The following is a 20,188-nucleotide window of genomic DNA, read 5'->3' on the forward strand; positions in this document are numbered from 1 at the left end:
GCCAATTTGCAAAGGCTGGAAAGCTGTTTTTTGCTTTGGTTTGCTTCTTTTGGTAAACTCCTAGAACTCAAGAAAATCTCTGTCATATCACAGCTGAATACTAACAGGGTGGAACAACAGCTCGGGGACTAAATCCCAGAGTTAACACTTTAAAATATTAAAATGCATAGTATGCAAAAAAAAGAGTACAAAAGAAATAGGAAATGACAGCCTAGCCAAAGGAAGAAGATAAAAATCCAGAAACCAACAGCAAAAAGTACCAAACTTTGGAGTTATCAAAGACCTTTAAAAAATGATACCCGATATGCTCAAACAGATAATGGAGAAAATTAAAGGATACAAGGAAAACAATGATTGAACAACATCGGAATCCCTTTGAGATTCTCAAAAGGAACCAACGAGAAATACTGGACTTAAAGACCACAATAACAGAAATGAAAACTTCCCTAGATGATTTCAATAGCGGACTGGGGGTGGCAGGAAAAAAGAATCAGTGATCTTGAAGACAAGAAAACTGAAATGACTGAGGCTGAGGAGCAGAAAGATTAAAGAATAAAAAGAGCAACAGAGCCTAAGAGACCTGTGGGGCCCCATCAAGCATATCAATATACGCATTACTGGAGTCCCTGCTGGAGATGAAAGAGAGAAATCTGCAGAAGGAATGGTCAAAGAAATGACGGTAGCAAACTTTCCAAATTTAAAGGAAGACATGAATATGCACATTCAAAAATCCCTATGGGGCCGGCAAAGGAGGCTCAGTGACAGAGTTCTTGATTGCCATGCCAGACCTGAGTTCAATTCCTGGAGCCAGTCCATGCCCTCCCAAAAGAGAATACTTATGGACCCCAAACAGATAAACCCAAGGAGAACCATGACCAGACACCAGCACTCAAACTGTCCAATACCAAGGACAAGGTGAGAGTTCTGAAAGCTGCAAGAGAAAAACAACAAGTTATTGACAAAAGGAACCCCAATAAGACTAATCAGAAACCACAGAGGCAAGAAGGCAGAGGAATGAAATATTTAAAGTACTGAAAGAAATATTTCCAATGAACAAATTTTATACTTAGCAAGAATTTCTTTTAAAAATGAGGGAAAGATAAAGATACTCTAAGATAAATAAAAGCTGAGAGAGTGGTGCAAGGATAGCTCAGTGTAGAATTCTCATCTGCCATGCGGGAGACCAGGTTCGATTCCCAGAGCCTGCACATGCCACAAAAACAAACAAACAAACAAAAAACCTGAGAGTTCATTAGCACTGGACCTGTCCTACAAAAAATGCTAAAGGGAGTTCTTCAGACTGAAAGGAAAGCACACTAGATAATGGATCAAGATGGAATCAAGACATACAGACCTCAGGGAGCGGACACCATCTGCATAAGTATAATTACCAACACTACTGCACTGTATTTTTTACAGTGCAACTCCAATTCTTGTTTCATACAGGTACCCAAACGTAAATGTATAAAAAGTAACAATAAATCTATGGCATAAAATAGGCAAACATATAATACGGAAAAAGAATCAAAAAAAGGTAGGGGGATGGAGAAGTATAGGAATAGTCAACGTGCATGCTACTGAACTTCAGACGGTATAAAATAAAATATGATCTTTATGGATTTAGAATACTGAATTTTAACCCCAAGGTTATCATAATGAAAATATCAGGAAAACATATTCAAAAAAAATGAGAAGGGACTCCAATAGGTGAAATACAAAAAAATCAAATAAACATGAAAATAAGCATTCATGGAAAAATTAAGGGTCAAGAAAGGTGTAAGACTTACAAATACCAATAGGAAAATGGTAGATGAAAGTCCCACATTAATAGTAGTTACTTAAAATGTAAACAGACTGAACTCTCCAGGCAAAAACTAGAGATTGATAAAACGGATTAAAAAAAAAAAAAGCAAGGCCCAACTTCACGCTGTTTACAAGAGACTCACCTTACATTCAAACACATAAATAAATTGAAAGTGGAAGGATGGAAAAAAAATTCCCTGAATGTAGTAACCAAAAGAGAGCTGGGAAAGCTATACTAATATCAGGAAAAGCAGTCGAGTCAGAAAATGTTAAAAGGGACAAAGAAGTTCATTATATAATGGCCAGGGAACAATCTAAGAAGAAGACAACAACTGTAAGAATATATGCATCTAACCACAGAACCCTATATATATAGGCAAAAGTTGACAGAATTAAAGGGAGAAATAGATGGTTCTATATTAATAGTAAAAGAATTCATTACACTACTTTCAATAATGGGTAGACCCTCTGCACAGCAGACCAGTAAGGAAACAGAAGACTTGAACGATACTTTAATCCAGTTAGACCTAACAGACACATATAGAAAGCTTCACCCAGCAGGGGTGAAATACACATTCCTCTCTAATCTACATGCATCATTCTTCAGGATAGACCATACGTAAGTCACAAAACCAACAATAAATTCAAAAATATTGAAATAATACAATGTATTTTCTCCAACCACAATGGAATGAAGCTAGAAATCAATAACAGCGGGACAAATGGAAAATTAAAAAATACGTGGAAATTAATGTACTCCTAAAGAATGGCTCAAGGAAAAAACTCCAAAGAGGAACTGAGAAACATCTTGGGGCAAATCAAAATGAAAATACAACATACAAAAACCTATGGTAACACTGCTAAAAGAAATCAAAGGAGACAAATAAATGGAAGAACATCTCACGGTTCATGGACTAGAAGACTAAATATTGTCAATCCTACCCAAAGCAATTTACAGATTCACTGAAATCCCATCAAAATTCCAATAACATTCATTGCAGAAATGGAAAAGCTAATCATCAAATTTATATGGAAGGGTAAGGGACCCTGATTAGCTAAAGTCAACTTAAAAAAGAATGAAGTTAGAGGACTTACACTTCCTGATCTGAAGATTTACTACAAAGTCACAATACTGAAAACAGCCTAGTACTGGCCCAAGGAGAGACATGTAGACCAATGAATAGAATTAAGAGTTCAGAAGTCAACACTCACATCTGGGGCCACCTGATTTTTGAAAAGTCAAATCCACTCAATGGGGAAAGAGTAGTCTCTTCAACAAATGGTGCTGGGAAAATTGGATGTCCATATGCAAAAGAATAAAGGTGGATTCCTACTTCATACCTCATACAAAAACCAACCCAAAATTGATCAAAGAGCCTACTTATAAGAACCAGTTTATAACATTCCTAGAAGAAAATCTAGAGAAGCATCTTCAGGACCTTGTGTTAACAATGGTTTCTTAAGACTTTACATCCAAAGCACAACCAACAAAAGGAAAAATAGATAATTGGAACCTCATCAAAATAAAAAATATTTGTGCATCATAGGATTTTATCATGAAAGTAAAATCTATTACTATCCAGAATATATAAAGAAATCCTTTAACTTAGCAAAAAAAGGCAAACAGCTCAACTTTAAAAATCAGCAAAAGACTTGAACAGACATTTCTCCAAAGAAGACCAAAAGATGCTCAACATCATTAGCCATTAGGAAATGCTAAATCAAAGTTCACACCCACTAGAATGGCTACTATTTACAAAACAAATATTTCAAGTATTGGAGAGGATGTGGAAAGAGAAGCAGGAGCACTCACACACTGCTGATGGGAAGGTAAAAAGATGAGGCTGCAGTGGAAGACAGTTTGGTGATTTCTCATTATGTTAAGTATGGATTTATCATATGGCCTGGCAACCCCAATTCTAGGTATATAAATAAAAGAACTGAAAGCAGGATATGAGACTGCTGTATTCTTTATATGATATTTCTGTAAACCCATAACTTCCCTAATTAAAAAAAACTAAGAAGGAATTGAAAGCAAGGTCTCAGATATTTGTACTCTCATGTTCAGTGGCAGTATGCACAGGTGCCAAAAGAAGGAAGCAACCCAAGTGCCCATAAACCAATGAAAGCATAAATAAAATGTGGTAATATATCTATGATGGAATAGTACTCAGGCTTTAAAAAGGAATCAAGTGCTGATCATGCAAGAACATGGACGAACCTTGGAGACATCAGGTTAGATGAAACAAGCCAAACATAATAACCAATGTCTCTTTTGGATGATATGAAATAATCAGAACTCCCAGAGCAAACTGAGAGGGTTAGAAATTAGAGTACAGGTTCTATTTGGGCTGATGGAAAACTTTTGGTGATGGCTGGTGATATGGTAGCACAACATTGTGAATGTAATTAACAGCACTGAATTTTAAATTCAATGTGGTTTTAAATGGGGGAATTTTAGGTTATATACATGTTACTAAAATAATTTTAAAAAGAAAACAAACCAACATAGCATTGTACAACACAAACAGTGAGCGACTCCTAATGTAGGCAATGAAATAGTTAATACTACACTTGATGTGCTTTTCACACCCCTTAGAGTTCTATAAGATACTCCTTTCTTTTGCCCAACCCTATTTCCAGAGCTTTGTTGGATATTTTTCCCCATTTAAACTAAACTGAAGTTTGCTTATGTTTGCAGAATCTTTCATTGCTCACATTAATGCTGTAGACAGGAGCGACAGGTGACGCTCTCAACATTGGGACTGTGGTGTTGGGGCTGCGAGATGATTAATAAAATCAGGTGACCGCCATTAACTTCAGAGAACCAGGAAGTCTAAAGGACTCCTCTAAACACCAGTACTAACATTTCTCTTCTCAGCTAAACAGCCTTCCACGGTTTCCTACATTTGAAAAGACCCTCAGGATCCAACCTGACCCCCTTCTGCTCCCCCATGCCCAAAAACAGCCACAAGCTCCCCATCTGACCATACTTCAGCCACGCTTTTCTCTCGCCTCTCTGACCTCACTATGCTTCCACGCTGTCTAGGAAACTCATTCCCATGTTTAGAAAGTCATAGCAATATAAATCTGGGAAACAAAAATATTTCAAACATTATTCCAATATATTAATACTAATTATTTGGAGCAAATAATATTCCAAAATATTAATAGTATTTAAGTTAATAACTCTCTTAATTTACTGTACCAAGGGTGCCTTTTTGTATCACTTTTTCTCGTATATGCTAAATAAACTTTAATAAGAACATGCTTTTTCAGCAATTAATATTTTTAAAAAACTGAAAAAGATCTTCAGTTACTTCAGAACTTATTCTAGGATACTTATCATCAGAACATGCTTTCTCCTCTGTGCTGCCGTGAACACGATATATACGTCTACTGTAGTCCTTATGCAAATAATTACAATGTAATGTTCATCTCATCCACAAGATTTTGACTGCCTCACAGGTTTCTTCATTTTGAAATCCACCCTTTGCACACTACCTAGCATGAACTATAAGTTCAGTAAACTTAAATTGTCTCAAATAATGACAACTGCTTGCCAATCCTTGTGTGCCAAGAGCATAACAAAAATGACTGCAAGAACAGAAATCTTTAACAGTAACTGAAGCAATTAAAAATACAGTAATATAATCTCTAAAGTATTATAAAGTACTTCCAATTTCAGTATGAGTCATAAAAATTAAAAATTATTGGGTCTTTCAAATCCCATTAAATAATCAGGGACAGAGGGACATCAAGGTATAACACAAAAACTCTGTAATATTGAAAAACTTTTAGAATGAAATATACATTTACATATATACATATATACCTACATATATATAGATATAACAAATATCCATCACCTAGCTTAACAAAAAAAAACAGAAATAATATGGATATCATATTATATTAATTTCATTTTACTGACATCATCATATTTTAGGGGAGAAGGACCTTATAACAGCAAACTTGTTAAAAATGAGAAAAACTTCCCAAACAGAAACTGAACACAGGGACATTCAAGAACTTGAAATGTTCTCTGGGTTTTCCTTTTCTAGTTCAAAATTTCTATGGGTGAATTTAGTCTTGATTTACTCATTCAAAAAATGAAGTTTGGTCTAAAGTTTACATTCACGATGAATATACTTGTATTGAACACAAGATTTAACTTACCCTGGTAAATGTACCTTCAAAACTATGAATATCCAGCTGTGGCTTCTGAGCATAAACATAAGCATTGATAGAAAAAAGGTCCTGAAATAGAGAATATCTGAATTAATTACAATTTTTAAAATTAAATAAAATTACTTGGAAATTTTTCAGTTACCAATTCATCTTTTAATTTATTATTACCAAAAGTGACTGCTGATTTTCTTACATTCTATGTTACAACACTACGAAAAAGATGAAAGAAAACTAAAGAAACCATTTTCACGCTCAACAGAGGAATGGCAATCTCTCTTGACTCTATGAGACTAGTACTACTTCATGACAGGTGAAGATCAAAACCACTTGGGAAATGCTTATAAAATAGATGGCCACGGTGGCTCAGCGGGCAGATCACACCTGCCATGCCAGAGACCCGGGTTCGACTCCCAGTGCCTGCCCATGTAAAAAGACATATATATATAAATATGGGGTGTGGGCTGTTCCCCAAGGTTCTGGTTTTAATGATTTAAGGTAGAAGTGTGCCTGAGATTTTAAAGATATATGGGATTTAAGTGACCCTGTAATTCCACATACATTTTATAAAACAATTTAATAATAAATTCCTAGCTCTGGTTACACACAGTTTTGCTGCTGGGCTCATCATTTTTTGGCAAACTCACGATCCTGCTGCCATGGAGACAGTGTGCCCAAGCCATCCCCCCAGGGCGCAGGCACACCAGCTGATGCAGGAAGGCTTGGGTCTTCAAAGAATTAGTTTTGAATCAGGAAAGTCATAGGCTTTCAGTCATATTTTTAAAAGTTAACCAAAAAGTATCTCTATACAAGAGCTAAGCACTTTATTTTATGATAACTGCAGAAGGATGTTTGTTGGACAGAATTTTTATTTAGTAATTTTTACAACTCTATATACTTTCCTTAAAAATAAAAGTTATTTTAGGTGGAAAATGTATTTATAATAAACTTCAATTCTTTAGTGAAACATGGTTATTTTTTACCAGGAGATCACAAAGAACTTTAAAAAGATCATTGTCTGTTTGGATTTTTGGTAAAACCATAATGCACACATGTGTACCCCAGGAAAAAGTGACTTTTCTGCATATCTTCAGTGCGGCCACCTTATATTTCCTATAATAAGAATAAATTTCAAAAGCATAGAGGTATAACGCATAACTGAACTCATGGATAGGATATGCAAATGATAATGTCGATGTAAAGTAACCCAAATTTGTTATAACCCAAATATACTGGTGTATTTTTCAAATTGCCTCACATGTGACCCAAGTAATACTGGGTGAATTATATTCACAAATAGTCCTTATTTACACTTGAGTTTTTTTAGGGTGAAGTTTTAAAAGTTTTTAATTCTTAATATATACTATTTTTTTTTTTAACATTCCCAACTGGCTATAAGAAAACTAGACAAATAAAATACGGTAGTAATTGTATGACTCCACTTTTATGATCATGGTGAAAGTCAAATCAGAAGCATATAATACAGAATACAGGGGACTTAGAAATACATAGAAACTAGAGATGGGTGAATGGTTAGCTAATGAGGTTGGACTGAAATCTAAGGGGACAGAAGTGAAAGCGGTTCTCTAGTGGGTCTAATAAGTATTATTACCATAAGGAACATGAACAAGATTGAAAGGGGTTGTACAGACCTATGGGTCCCAATGATTAACACTAGAAATATAATCAGTTATTGCAAGAACTACTTCAAAGGTACGATTCATGTACAAAGAGTGTTTATGTCCAGGGTACGGGGGGAAAACTGATACTGCATGCTATGGGCTACGTTTAGCAGGAAAACATCAGCACTACCACAGCAACAGCAGAGGTAAATAATGGGGGAGGGACAAGAGTTAAGGGGAGGTTTAGATTTCCTATTTGGTGAGGGTGCATTTATTGGTTATCTTTCTCTTGGAAACAATGAAATTATCTAAAGTTGAGAGTGTTGATGGACTGTGGACTTTGGGCATTATACATGATGCCTAAATGCAGGTGGCATTCAGGTGCACCTGAATGCAGGTGGCTGAAGGATGCACTGACTGAGTAGACTGGCAAACGATGGTGTATAGATATGACTGAATATTGTGCTGCTACAAAAGGGGACAAAGTCGTGAGGCATGCAACGATGTGAATGAACTGTGGGACATTTGGTAAGGCAAAATAAGTCAGAAACGAAAGAACAATTATTATATGGTCTCCTTTAGAAAATGCTGATAAGAAAACAGGGGCCTAGACTGCCTGTAAGCTCTTATAGCAGACACATTTAGTCCAGAGTGGTCATTATTATCTCTGGATTTTGAGAGGTTATTTTATGTATCTATAACCTGGTATTCAGAGATAGGAATGAAGCCAATCAGATCCAGATTAAAGTAATTCAGAACACAAGGGTTCTGCGTTCCGAATTGTCTGTATTTTAGAACCACACCTACTCTTTGAGACCAAAGGAAGAAAGGTTTATTTTGTCCAGACCCTAAATTTTCTGTAGCACATAATCAAACTCAACCTGTCTGGATAGCTCATTGAACAACTGAAACACAGGGAACCCAGAATAAGAATGAAGGCCTTTAATCCTGTACAGCTTAATGTAATGCCTGGATACATCCTAGAAAATATTAAGCAGATAATCAAAAAGTACTAACAAAATCCCTTGAGGTATGGGAGAAAAAACATAGAAATATTAAACTTTACCATCAGGGAATCCCCTGATACTCTGTCAAACATCAGGGACACCCAAATCAATGGGCCAAGCCCTTAATTTTGAGGTTTACTCTTGTGAAACTTATGTAAGTAGCAGAGAAGCTTAGCCTACCTGTAGGTATGGCTAAGAGTTATTTCTGGGGAACCTCTTTTGTTGCTCAAATGTGGCCTCTCTCTCTAAGCTCAACTCTGCAAGTGAAATCATTGCCCTCTCCCCTATGTGGGACATGACATCCAGGGGTGAAAGTCTCCCTGGCAGCATGGGACATGATTATCAGGGATGAGTCCAGCCCTGGCATTGTGGGACTAACAATTCCATCCTGACCAAAAGGGAGAAAAGAAGTGTAACTTATAAAGTATCAGTGGCTGGGAGGGTTAAAATAGAGAGGCTACTCTGGAGGTCACTCTTACACAAGCTTCAGTTACACACTGCTACCTATCATAACTTGCTAAATCCCAACCAAAACCATTCCAACCAAGCCTAAAGAACATCTAGGGCAATATATAAGATCCTACAAAGGTTTCATGCATTAGGGTGACTTTCCAGAAACCTACAACCTCCGGATGCGTCCTGGACCAGATAAGTCCTGAAACCTAGAGGGCCCAGCCTCTCCAGAACATTAGCTAGTACCATTTTCTTATCCTATATTACTGACAGCCCCTTCCAATGTGAAAAATTTAGAATGGGCATAGCCCAAATACCTCTAAAGAATGGGACAGAAAGATCAAAGGTGATTGTGGAGTTATACAGAGAAGGTAGGATTTAACAAACGAGTATGAGTGCTGAATCACTGTATTGATATTTCCCTTAGTCTCTAGTGTCTTAGAACAGCTAGGAGTAAAAACATAAAATTGTGGAATTGTAACCCATCCAAACTCTGAAATCTATTCTACAACTAAATGTTGTGCTGAGCTTTGAAATTTAGTGGGTTTTAGTGTATATGGTATTTTCCACAAAAAAAGTAAAAAAGTGTGGATAAAAAAATATATATATTCCTACTAGCCTCCAATGTTCTGGAGCAGCAAGAAGAAAAAATCTGAGAGGATGGTATGGTAGCCCATGACAAACTCTGGGATCTGTCCTGTAACTACTTGTTGAAGGGTACTTTAAAAACTATTGCTTTTTTTTCCTTGCTTTGTATATATAACATATTATACGATAAAAAAAACTTTAATATGGTAGTAAAAAAAGTCTATATTTACTAAAGGCATTCAAAAAACTGTAATTTAATTAAATAATGACACCAGTCCAGATAAAGAAAGAACTAAGGAATTTTCACTTATATTTAAAAAGGGCTCAGACACGGTAAGTGGGTTAAATAATCTACATCTGCATGTCACTTATATTTATAGTTTCACTGAAGAGAGACAGGTTTACTTCCACTTAATCAATACTATCGGAGTTAAAGAAGGGCATCGTCTAGACTTAAAGGTAATTACAGAATGCTCAGATCGAGAGTCAAGCAGTCTTCTAAATTAAGGGAAATTCTGAATGATAAATACAGATTTGATACAACAATATAGTGACTAGTGACTTTTTCATAAAAGCAAATGTTAATGACAAAAACCAAAGAGGGAAAGTCATACTCAACTCATTTTAGAGCAAGGTAAAAAGAAGCTTAGATGAGAGTGACACACATTCAACATATCAAAATCTCACAGGCTTCTGAATACATGTGATTTTCCTGATCTGTGTTATGGTTTGGGTTCATGTGTCAACTTGGCCAGGTGATGGTGCCCAGTTGTTTGATCAAACAAACACTGCATTTAACTGCTGGCTTACTAAATCATCAGCACGTTGATTGCATCCATGGCTGATTACATCTGCAGTTAGCTAGGGGAGCAGCCTCAACAATTACCGGTGTTTAATCTAATCAGTTGAAGGCTTTAAAGGAGAAGCCAGAAGAGAGAATCCATCTCTCTGCTTCTGCCAGCCAGCATCTCCTGGGGATTCCTTCACTGGAGTTGTCAGCTTGAGGCCTACCCTATAGAATCTGGATTTGTGCCTTCCCACAGTTGTGTGAGACACCTTTAAAAAACTCATATTTACAGATATCTCCTGTTGGTTCTATTTCCTGAGAGAACGCTAACACAATCCGTCATGAAGGAGACGAGCTGCCACCCTGTCCTATTCCCAATGCCCCTATGAAGCAATGTAGTGCATACCACCTAATTTCTCTACCAGAAGGAGCAGAGCTGACACCACCCATGCTGCATACAGCAGTGAACTGGCAGCCCAAGTCTTCCTCACCTTCTCTGGCACATACAGCTTAGAGGACAATTCAAGCACTAAATGCCATTGCCTGACAAAGGATTACCGTCAAGATAAATGACCAGGATGAGAGGCATGTGGGATTATTTAAATCCATTTAGAAAATTTCTGAAAATTGCAGGATTTCATCCTGACTGATTTGTGAACATGATGTGTCTTTCTGGTTAAGTGGTATAAAAATGCTCTCATGTGAAACTGCTTTTCTTCCTCTTGCAAAGGACTCATTCGTCCCAGGTGAAAGGTCTGGGTGAGAATAGGTAATGACAGAAAGTATGTAAAGTTAGGATTTTTGAATGGGACATGCTGATTTTGAAATAAAGGAGAAAAAATAAAACTCTAGGTAGATATGTGGGAAGGAAGGGTTTTGAACTCTTCTGGAGGTCTTCCCTCCATGCTGCCTTTCCAAGCACCCTGAATCCAAACTGACTGTTGGGCTTACATCCCGCATGGCTTGCTTCCCAGTAAGTGGGCTTTGTTTTAACCAGCTGAGTCCAGGACCCATAAAGAGAAGATCTGCAACCAATCCAGCAGCTTGGCCTCCCTCTGATGTGCGGGATCCCACTAATAATAACTTTGCTTTAAAGAGGGCTGAAACTGATATTAGGAAGAACCATCCCAAAGTAGGACCTCAGATGGCAGATGGGAGTGTGGATTCTGGATTCCACACTCCAGAATGTCATGCTGAACATTTACTGTCCTTCTGCCTCTGGAATTTGGGGATGACCAGCCCAAAGACCTGGACCCTGGCCTCCAGCGGGCCTCCCCGGTGGACGGCATCTTTCTCACGCAGTCACCATCGCTGCTGGGCAGTGAGGCATGAACTGTGTGACTCCTCGAGGAGAGGATCCTTGGAAGCCTGAGACTTTCCCCCTCTCATCTTCGCATATACAAGGCAGACTTCAAAAAGCCAAGCCAAGTTAAAAGAATTAAAGAGTATGACTGCTGCCTGCTGCAGGAAAGGCAGTTTGGAGTTTGATTTCAGTCCAGTTAACAGCCAGCTAAAACAAAAATGAAACCAAACAAAACCTCAATATTCTTCAAAGGTACATAACAGAATCCAGAGTCTCTACAATGTATCATTAATAACGTTGAACATAAAATTCAAAATCTCTAAACATATGAAAAAACAAGAACATGAGATCCATTCTCAAAAAAAAAAAAATGCAGTAATGGGGACTGAGCCTGAGATGACCACTTACCAGAATTAATAGACAATAAAAGGAGCTATAATAATATCTCAAAGACAAAGGAAAATGTGCTCATAAAGAATAAAGAAATAGGTGTGGGCCAAGTGGTTCAGCAGGCAGAGTTCTTGCCTGCCATGCTGGAGACCTGGGTTCAGTTCCCGGTGCCTGCCCATGTTAAGAAAAAAAAAAGAATAAATATAAGGGAAATCTCAGAAAAAGAGAAAATATAATTAAGAAAAAAGAACCAAAGAGAAATTCTAAACTGAAAAAAATATAGCATCTGAAATAAATTCATTAGATGGGCTTAACAGCAGATTCGAGATGAAGAGTAGAGTTGGTGAGCTTGAAGACAGGTAAAGAAATACTGGATCTGAAGGACATAGAGAAAAAAAATTAAAACATGAATACAATTGCAATGCCATTGAGATAACATCAGAAGGTCTCACAGGCTTGCAATTTGATTTCCAGAAGAAGTGGAGAAAAAAATGAGGAGAAAAGCTATCTGAGGAAATAATGGCTGAAAATAAGCCCAAATTTGTTGACAATAAAAAATGTACAGATTCAGGAAGGCCAGAAAAACCCTAGACATATAATGAAAATAAAAAATAAAATAAAACACACCTAGTTATATCAAAGTCACAGTGCTAAAAGCCTAAGATAAAGAAAAAGACCTAACAAGTACCCAGAGAAGGTGAAAAAAACATTACCCGGGGGGAACAATGATAAAATACTACTGATTTCTCATTAGAAATAATGGAAGCAGAAGACGTTGGAACAAAACATTTCAAGTGCTGGAGGAAAAAAAAAAATCTGTCAACCGAGAATACAAGGGCAATCATATGTATTTCTAAGAGCTCTCATAGTCTGCTTGATCCTTTTTGAGTAGCTTTGTTTTTATTAGATTGCAATTTCCTCTCAGATTCTTAAAATACATAAGAAAGAAAAATTCTCTTCTATTCCTGGAACCATGTGATTCCTGTGGGCTGTTTCTCAGACACACTGGTCTCTCTCACGCTGGCTCTGCTCATGCACATTCGCGCTCTTGCTGCTGTGTGCACAGGAATGCTTCTTGCTACATCTCTTCCCTACCTGAAGCGTCACGCTGGTAGGTCAAATACCTTCATCTATCGCTAAATAAAATATTCTTTAAATGGTTAACACACAACTGTCTAAAAATGACGTGACTTCTTTTATTTCTAGAAGACATATTTACTACTTTACTTTTTAATATTTATTTCCTAATTTAATCTATGTGAGTGATCAACATACAAATTTGTAAAATTTCTCAGAATTCCTCGAAGAATAAATCTGCAGTAATTGATGCTAATAAAAGGGTTAATCACAATAACAAGTCTACAATAATATCCTGTTCTCAGAGCAAATTCTCCTGGTGAACCGACTGAAACATTTTAGCGTACACCACTAGAGTAAGCAGTCTGAAGAAATCTGATTTCCTCATGGCAAAGAAATTTAACAGAAACAAAAAATGAAGGTATGGCAGACAGTTTTCCACCACTCTTTCTGTCTGCTTCACAAACAGAACTTCCAGGTTTGGGATGAGTGTGGACACACTTCTCAGCATCCTTTACCGCTTGTTATGACCATGTATCTGGATTCTGGTCAGTGGCACGTGGTTACAGACACTGCATGCCATATTTGGGCCATGCCTTTAAAAGGGATGGAAATGCATTGGCTGTGCCCTCGCCATCCTGCAGGCCAGCACGCAGACATGTGCTAATAGTTGGAGCAGCTGTTTCAGACATAGGTGAAAGCCACGTGTTGGTGCCTATGCACGCTGCACCACCCTACCACCTCCGGCTGTCACGTGAGGGAGAAGAAAACTTCTCTTTTGATGTGGGGTTTTATCAGACAAGATCCAGTACAGGAAAAGAAACCACTTTAGCGAAAAGTTAATACACAGAATGTGATGCTTCCAAAATCACAGGAAGGGATGAGGCTCCAAAATTTCTCTTGGAATGTTACTGAGGACGGCACAGGATGAGGAAACCACTGTCTATATGGCAACAGTCATGCTGAGCCTGAAGCTACAGAAGGAAAAAAGGCTGAGAAAACAACCAATGGATGGAGAGATAACAGCTCCTCATTTCTGCCTGCAAAGTCTCTGTGAGGACATCTAATTCACATCCCATCACGGGGTTCTGGGAAACATCGGTGTGTCCACGTCTGAGTATCTGGAAAGCACAAACACTCCGCTGGGAGATCAGGTGCAAGAAGGCTGACCAAGCCAGTTCACAGTAGCCCTCTGTTCTGCAGCTCAGACTAAACTTTAACTACCAAAAATTTGCTTTCAAGTTAATTAAGTCAAGCTTGTTTACACAAGAAGATATACACTGTATGATAAACTTAGAATTACAGTATTGCTAACAAGCAACCCAATGATTCTAGAGATAAAGCAAGTCTGACAATCACTCATCACTTAAATATTACACTGAGGCAGTAACTTTCAAAAAATGAAGACTTTATATCACAGACTACCTTTTGATATATGGAAATGAACAAGCTAGCCACAATCGTCATTTCTACACACACATGAACACTTAGAGGAATGCATTTCATCTAGTATATTAGACATCAAATGACTGAATAATGGCACAATAATGAGAATGTCATTTGGAGCTTTTCACGATAATTTAAAAATCATTCTGAAGTTTTCAATAATGTAGGAAAGCCTCTGCTATTAGGTCAAGGGCAACATTTGTTCACATTACTTAAAGGTCATTAAAATACATCCTTAATCATAACATGTGGTTCATTACAAATAAAATTGCCTTTCGTTCAATAAAACTAATTAAATGTGAATGGTATTGTTTACTGCGATATGGATCTTCTGAAATAAATCAGCAAGGCATGATTTATTGAAAATTACTGTGACCTCATTGTTGTTAATAAATTTGCTTGATCACAAAAGCTAGAAACATATTTCCCGAATGTCTGTGGTGCCTGGAAACTCTGTCCTGCCCACAACTGAAATAGCCAGAAAACTCCTGCGGCATTACAGGATTTGTAGTATAGCTTCTATGAAATGACTTGCTGAAATTTTAACTCTCTGATCATTGTACGTGGCTTGGGAATACAATATACACTGTAGAGACTATCCTTGGTGGTGCTGTCAGATCTTTATGAGAAACTGTAGGGTTTGAAGATTTATTTGTTTGGGGTGTCACAATGGACACAATGCTCGGCTGCTGAGACTAACAGCTAATAACATCAAATATTCCAAAAAACCATTACATTCAAGAGACACAGAAGTCAAAATGAGTGACAATTATGGGCACATGGGCTATTAAAAAAAAAACCAAATTGCCATACTTGTAACCCTGATGAAGAGCTTACTCTTCAACAAAAAAACATTTATGCATGCCAAATAACATGAAGCTATAGGCTACAAATTTAAATTAAATAATGAATTAGAAATTTAGTTAAGCTTTCTTTTTTCTACGACATACTGATTTTTGGTTTTACACTCATAACAAAAACTATCTTTTCGTTTACCATATAGTTATATCACCTAATTGTTTAACCACACTCTTCATCAAATATATGGACCATGAATATTATAACTTCGTAAAGTAACATTTTGGAATTCACATATACATTTTTCACTAATAAAAGCAATAAAATATCCGTATTACATTAAATACAATAAAATGCCACTTTTGTGATTATTCCAAAGAGAAAAACACAGATATAATATTTGCAGGAAAAACACAAATAATAAACACAGTGGACTTTTAACTTTTTTATTAAGATAGTTTACAAGCAATGAACTGCACATATTTAAAGTACACAACTGTATGAGCTTTGCTATATGAATATGCCTCAAAACCCAACACCCAATCGAGACACTGAACATTTCCATCAGTCCCAGTGTCCATGGACCCCTCTGCAGCCCATGTCTGATCTGTTTTCTGCTTTTATAGATTAGAGTTGGTTTGCATTTTCTAGAATTTTGTTATTGTCCTCATACACTACATCCTCTTTTTTACCAAGCTTCTTTCAGACAAATTCTTTCCAATATAGAAGTTTAATTCTGCAGTTTGTTTTCTACTTAGCAAAATAAAATATATTGAAACACTATTACCTTAGCACAACAGTTTTCAACTTGTTTATTACCAGGACACTTCAGAATTCTTTGAAGAGCCTTCTGAGGCCCCACCAAGGGAAAAAGATAAGACGCAGAGGGAAGGGCTATCACTCAAGTGTTCGAGCACACTAACATCTTTTTCAGTCATTTACAATCATAATCTTTACCTCCCCTTTCAATCCTAGAGAAATTAGTTGAGGATGTACACTAGGAGAAAAAGAATACAAAGGAGGAAACACACAAACGAAGAAACAGTAGCACTAGTTCAGCCATCAGTTCAAATTACATTAGACAGTCAACAGGCTACAAGAATACCTTCATGAGTATACGAATAAGGTGACAGCACAGTAGAGAACACTGGGAGACAGAGGATAGAAACAGCTTGGAATAGACGACATTGTAAACAGAAAATTTCACCCAAAATGAGGTCTGGTTTAACAAGGAACCATGTGGGACCTTGATTCTAAAACAGAGACTAAATGGTATAAGTAAACCTTCTCTATGATTCCATGTATATTATGTAGAACAGCTGTATTTACAGCATTATGAATACTGTAAATGCTAATTTTGGCTTTTCATTTTTAGAATCTACCTCCTGCCACTAAAATTGGTTATCTCTGGGACAAATATTGGTAAGAGAATAGCTTTCTAGGTACAACACAAAACCTATAAGGATAAAGGAAAAAGGAAACATTTGATGAAATAAAATTTAAGACATTTATATGGCAAAGACATTGTAGACTTAGAAATCAAGAACAGACTAGAAGATTATATCTGCAACACACAGTGAGCAAATGCATAGAGAAACATCTCGCTGATGTTCAGAGTTTAAAACCACGTAATCATTTGAGGGTAGTTTTGCCCCAGGATGGGCCACACCCCAAGTGTCAAATAGTTGACTTAGATGAGATTTTGGAATCAGAATTGATGCTGGAATGGCTAAGACTTCGGAAATGTTAGGATTAGGTAAACATGTTTGATGTGTGGGGAGAACATGAACTTGCGTGAACCAGGGAATGGACTGTTGTTATGGGTTAGACTGCTGCCTCACGCCCAGCCCAGCACTGCTGAAGGTGACTTTATTTGGAAATAGGGACACCGAAGACGCAATCAGTCAAAATGAGGCCACACTATAATGGGATGGACCCTTACTGTCTACATTCTCATAATAGCAGAGAAGAGACACAGACAGAGAGAAGGCCAGGTGACAAGCCAAGGAATACAAAAATTGCTGGCAAACAACTGGAAAGTAGACAGAGGCAAAAAAAAGATTCTTTCCTACAGGTTTCAGAGGGAGCACGGCCCTGCCACACCGTGGTTTCAGATGTCTGGCATAAAGAGCTATGAGGCAATAAATTTCTGCTGTTTTAAGCCACCAAGTTTATGGTTTGTGATGACAGGCCTGGGTAACTAGTAGAGATTTATAATATACTCTGAAACCATAACAGAATTAAATAATAAATAAGTTTTAAGGTATTAAGTATGGCCCATATTTTGAAACGTCAACCTTTATGCAAGACTAAAGGGAGAGATGTTCATTCGGTACAAAATTTATATCTTGGGCAGCACAGTACTTAATTTAACTTGTATGGTCAGTTTACTTTAACACCTTAATTACATGGAATATTGAATAGAAGGTGAGATCTTGTTGGTTTGTGAAAGGTTAATGTGATGCCCCGATAAATCCCAGAGTGATTCAGGCAGAGAATAAAAAAATATTTGCAAAGTCCCCTTGGGGGACTAGGGAGAATGGAGGAAATATTCAACTTCCCCATCAGAGAAATCTCTGATATTCTCGCAAACAGTGGGGTCAACCAAATCAACAGCCCTTGACCTTAGGGCTTGTCCCTGTGAATCTCACTCCCGCATGTGGCTTTTTGAGTCAGACAACACAAAATGCTGCAAAAAGGCTGGACCCAGGGCTCCAGGAAGATGGGGGAATAGGATAGGTCAAGTTCACCTGTGCTCCAAGGAATGGCTGGAGAGGGGATGGGAGGGTGACTGGACAGCAATTCTGGGGTGTGGGTGGCATGGGAGGGTCTTCTCCACACAGGGAGACTATGGTTGGAAAAGCTGAAGAACTGAGACGTGGAGAGCTGGGGGACACCCGGCTGGTGCAAATGACCTAGTGCGCCCCTTTAAACAGAAGCCCAGCATCCCTCAGGAGTGCACGGACATGGAGACTGGGACTAGGAACGCGCTACCTTTGTCTCCCAGGCCGCACCCTGCTCCTGCGCTCCAAGGTCTGTCCGAGCTGCACTGCAAGCGCACGGCCCCGACGCCACACCTCTACACCTGCACCACCCACGCTCGGGCACCAGGGTGGAGCCTACAGCCCAGGCCTGTACGGGGCCCCGCCTGCATCCTGCATCCATCCAGCAAGTGCAGAGCTTTGGATTGGTGAGGGAGACGAGCTTCTGGGCTGGATCACTCAAGAGATTTACATGTCATGAAGAAAACGCAAGGTCTCTATAAGTATATCAAGATGCAGACAGATGTGGCCCAGACTGATGACATGACTGAAACACCAGAGAAGACAGACTTTGGAACAACTGATCAGGGTGTTGATATAACTCTACTGAACAGAATAAATGCGATGGCCAACGACATGGAGGAGACTGAGGGAACACTAGGGAAGCAAAGGGAGGAGTCTGAGAGAATGAATAAAGGGATAGCGAATATCATAGAGATTAGAAATGCTGTAGACAAAATAAAAAATGTACTGGAGTCACACGATGGCACAGATGAAGAGGCAGAGGCAGGAGTGGGTGAACTGGGGAAAGGACAACTGATTTCGAACACTCAGAACAGCAAATGGCAAAAGAAATGAACGGATTTGAAATTGGGTCTCGGGGGATGATGGACAGAACAAAGTGCACAGATGAGGGAATCGCTGGTTTCCCAGCGGGAGAGGAGAGGAGTGAAGGGCTGGGAGGATTGGTTGGGTTATCATGGGAGAAGGCTTCCAAACCCTTATAACAGACATGAATATGTGGATCAAGGAAACCCAGTGAGCTTCAAATGAAATGGGTCACGAAGGGGCTCCCACAAGACACATACTAATCAGCCTGCTGACTGTTGAGGAGAGGTGAAGGATCCTGACAGTGGCAAGAGAGAAACAATCTGCTACATACAGGAGAGACCACATAAGACTGAGTTCAGACTGCACAGCTCGCACTTGGAGGTGAGAAGGTAGTGTTACATGTGCAATTCTGTAGCAGGGGGACTTCCAGACAAAAGTTCTGTGCTCAGCCGGACTGTCCTTTGGAACTGAGGGAGAGACTACAATTTTGACAGACAAACAAATCCTGAAAGAATGTGTCAAGAGATCAGCCCTGTAAGAAAAAAAAGGGAGTTCTGACAATTGAAAAAAAAAGGCACGAGAGGGAGGTCCGGAGGAGGGCACAGAATTGAAGAGTATCAGTAAGGGTAACTTAAAGAACAAAAAGAGAGGGAAAAGAATATATAGATCTGACAAACAAAATCCAAAGGAAAAGATGGTGGATTCGAGAAATGCCTTTTCAATAATAACTTTGAATGTTAATGGTCTAAACTAACCAATTAAAAGACAGAGATTGACAGAATAGATTAAGAAATATAGTCTAGATATACGCTGCTTACAAGAAACTCATTTTAGGCATAAGGATAAAAAAAGACAAAGTGAAAGGATGGAAAACAATGTTACATGCAAGCTGTAACCACAAGAATGCAGGAAGGAGTACCTATACTAATATTGGACAAAATAGAATTTAAATGTAAAGTTACTTGAGCTAACAAACAAATTCAGCAAGGTGGAGGGATATAAAATTAATGTACAAAAATCATAATGTGTTCTATATGCAAGCAATGACCTAACTGACGAGTCAATTAAGGAAAAAATTTCACTTAAAATAGCAACTAAAAGAATCAAGTACCGGGGAGAGGCTTCTGCGTCAC

At 38.1% G+C, this 20,188-nt stretch overlaps 1 protein-coding gene across 11 annotated transcripts in view; it reads right to left on the reverse strand.

Annotated features, from left to right (window-relative positions):
• Positions 1 to 20,188, reverse strand: part of ATP9B (ATPase phospholipid transporting 9B (putative)) — a 468,039-nt gene that overhangs the window by 222,818 nt on the left and 225,033 nt on the right. For 10 of the 11 annotated variants that reach the window (XM_077135187.1, XM_077135182.1, XM_077135186.1 and 7 more), the window contains one exon: positions 5,983 to 6,063. The exons of the other annotated variant lie outside the window; for it this stretch is intronic. In XM_077135187.1, coding sequence (XP_076991302.1) covers positions 5,983 to 6,063 — 81 coding nt within the window. The remainder of the gene's footprint in view (positions 1 to 5,982; positions 6,064 to 20,188) is intronic. 11 annotated transcript variants of the gene reach the window in all.

The sequence above is a fragment of the Tamandua tetradactyla genome, chromosome 18, assembly GCF_023851605.1.
Source record: "Tamandua tetradactyla isolate mTamTet1 chromosome 18, mTamTet1.pri, whole genome shotgun sequence".
In the NCBI taxonomy this organism is placed as follows: Eukaryota; Metazoa; Chordata; class Mammalia; order Pilosa; family Myrmecophagidae; genus Tamandua; species Tamandua tetradactyla.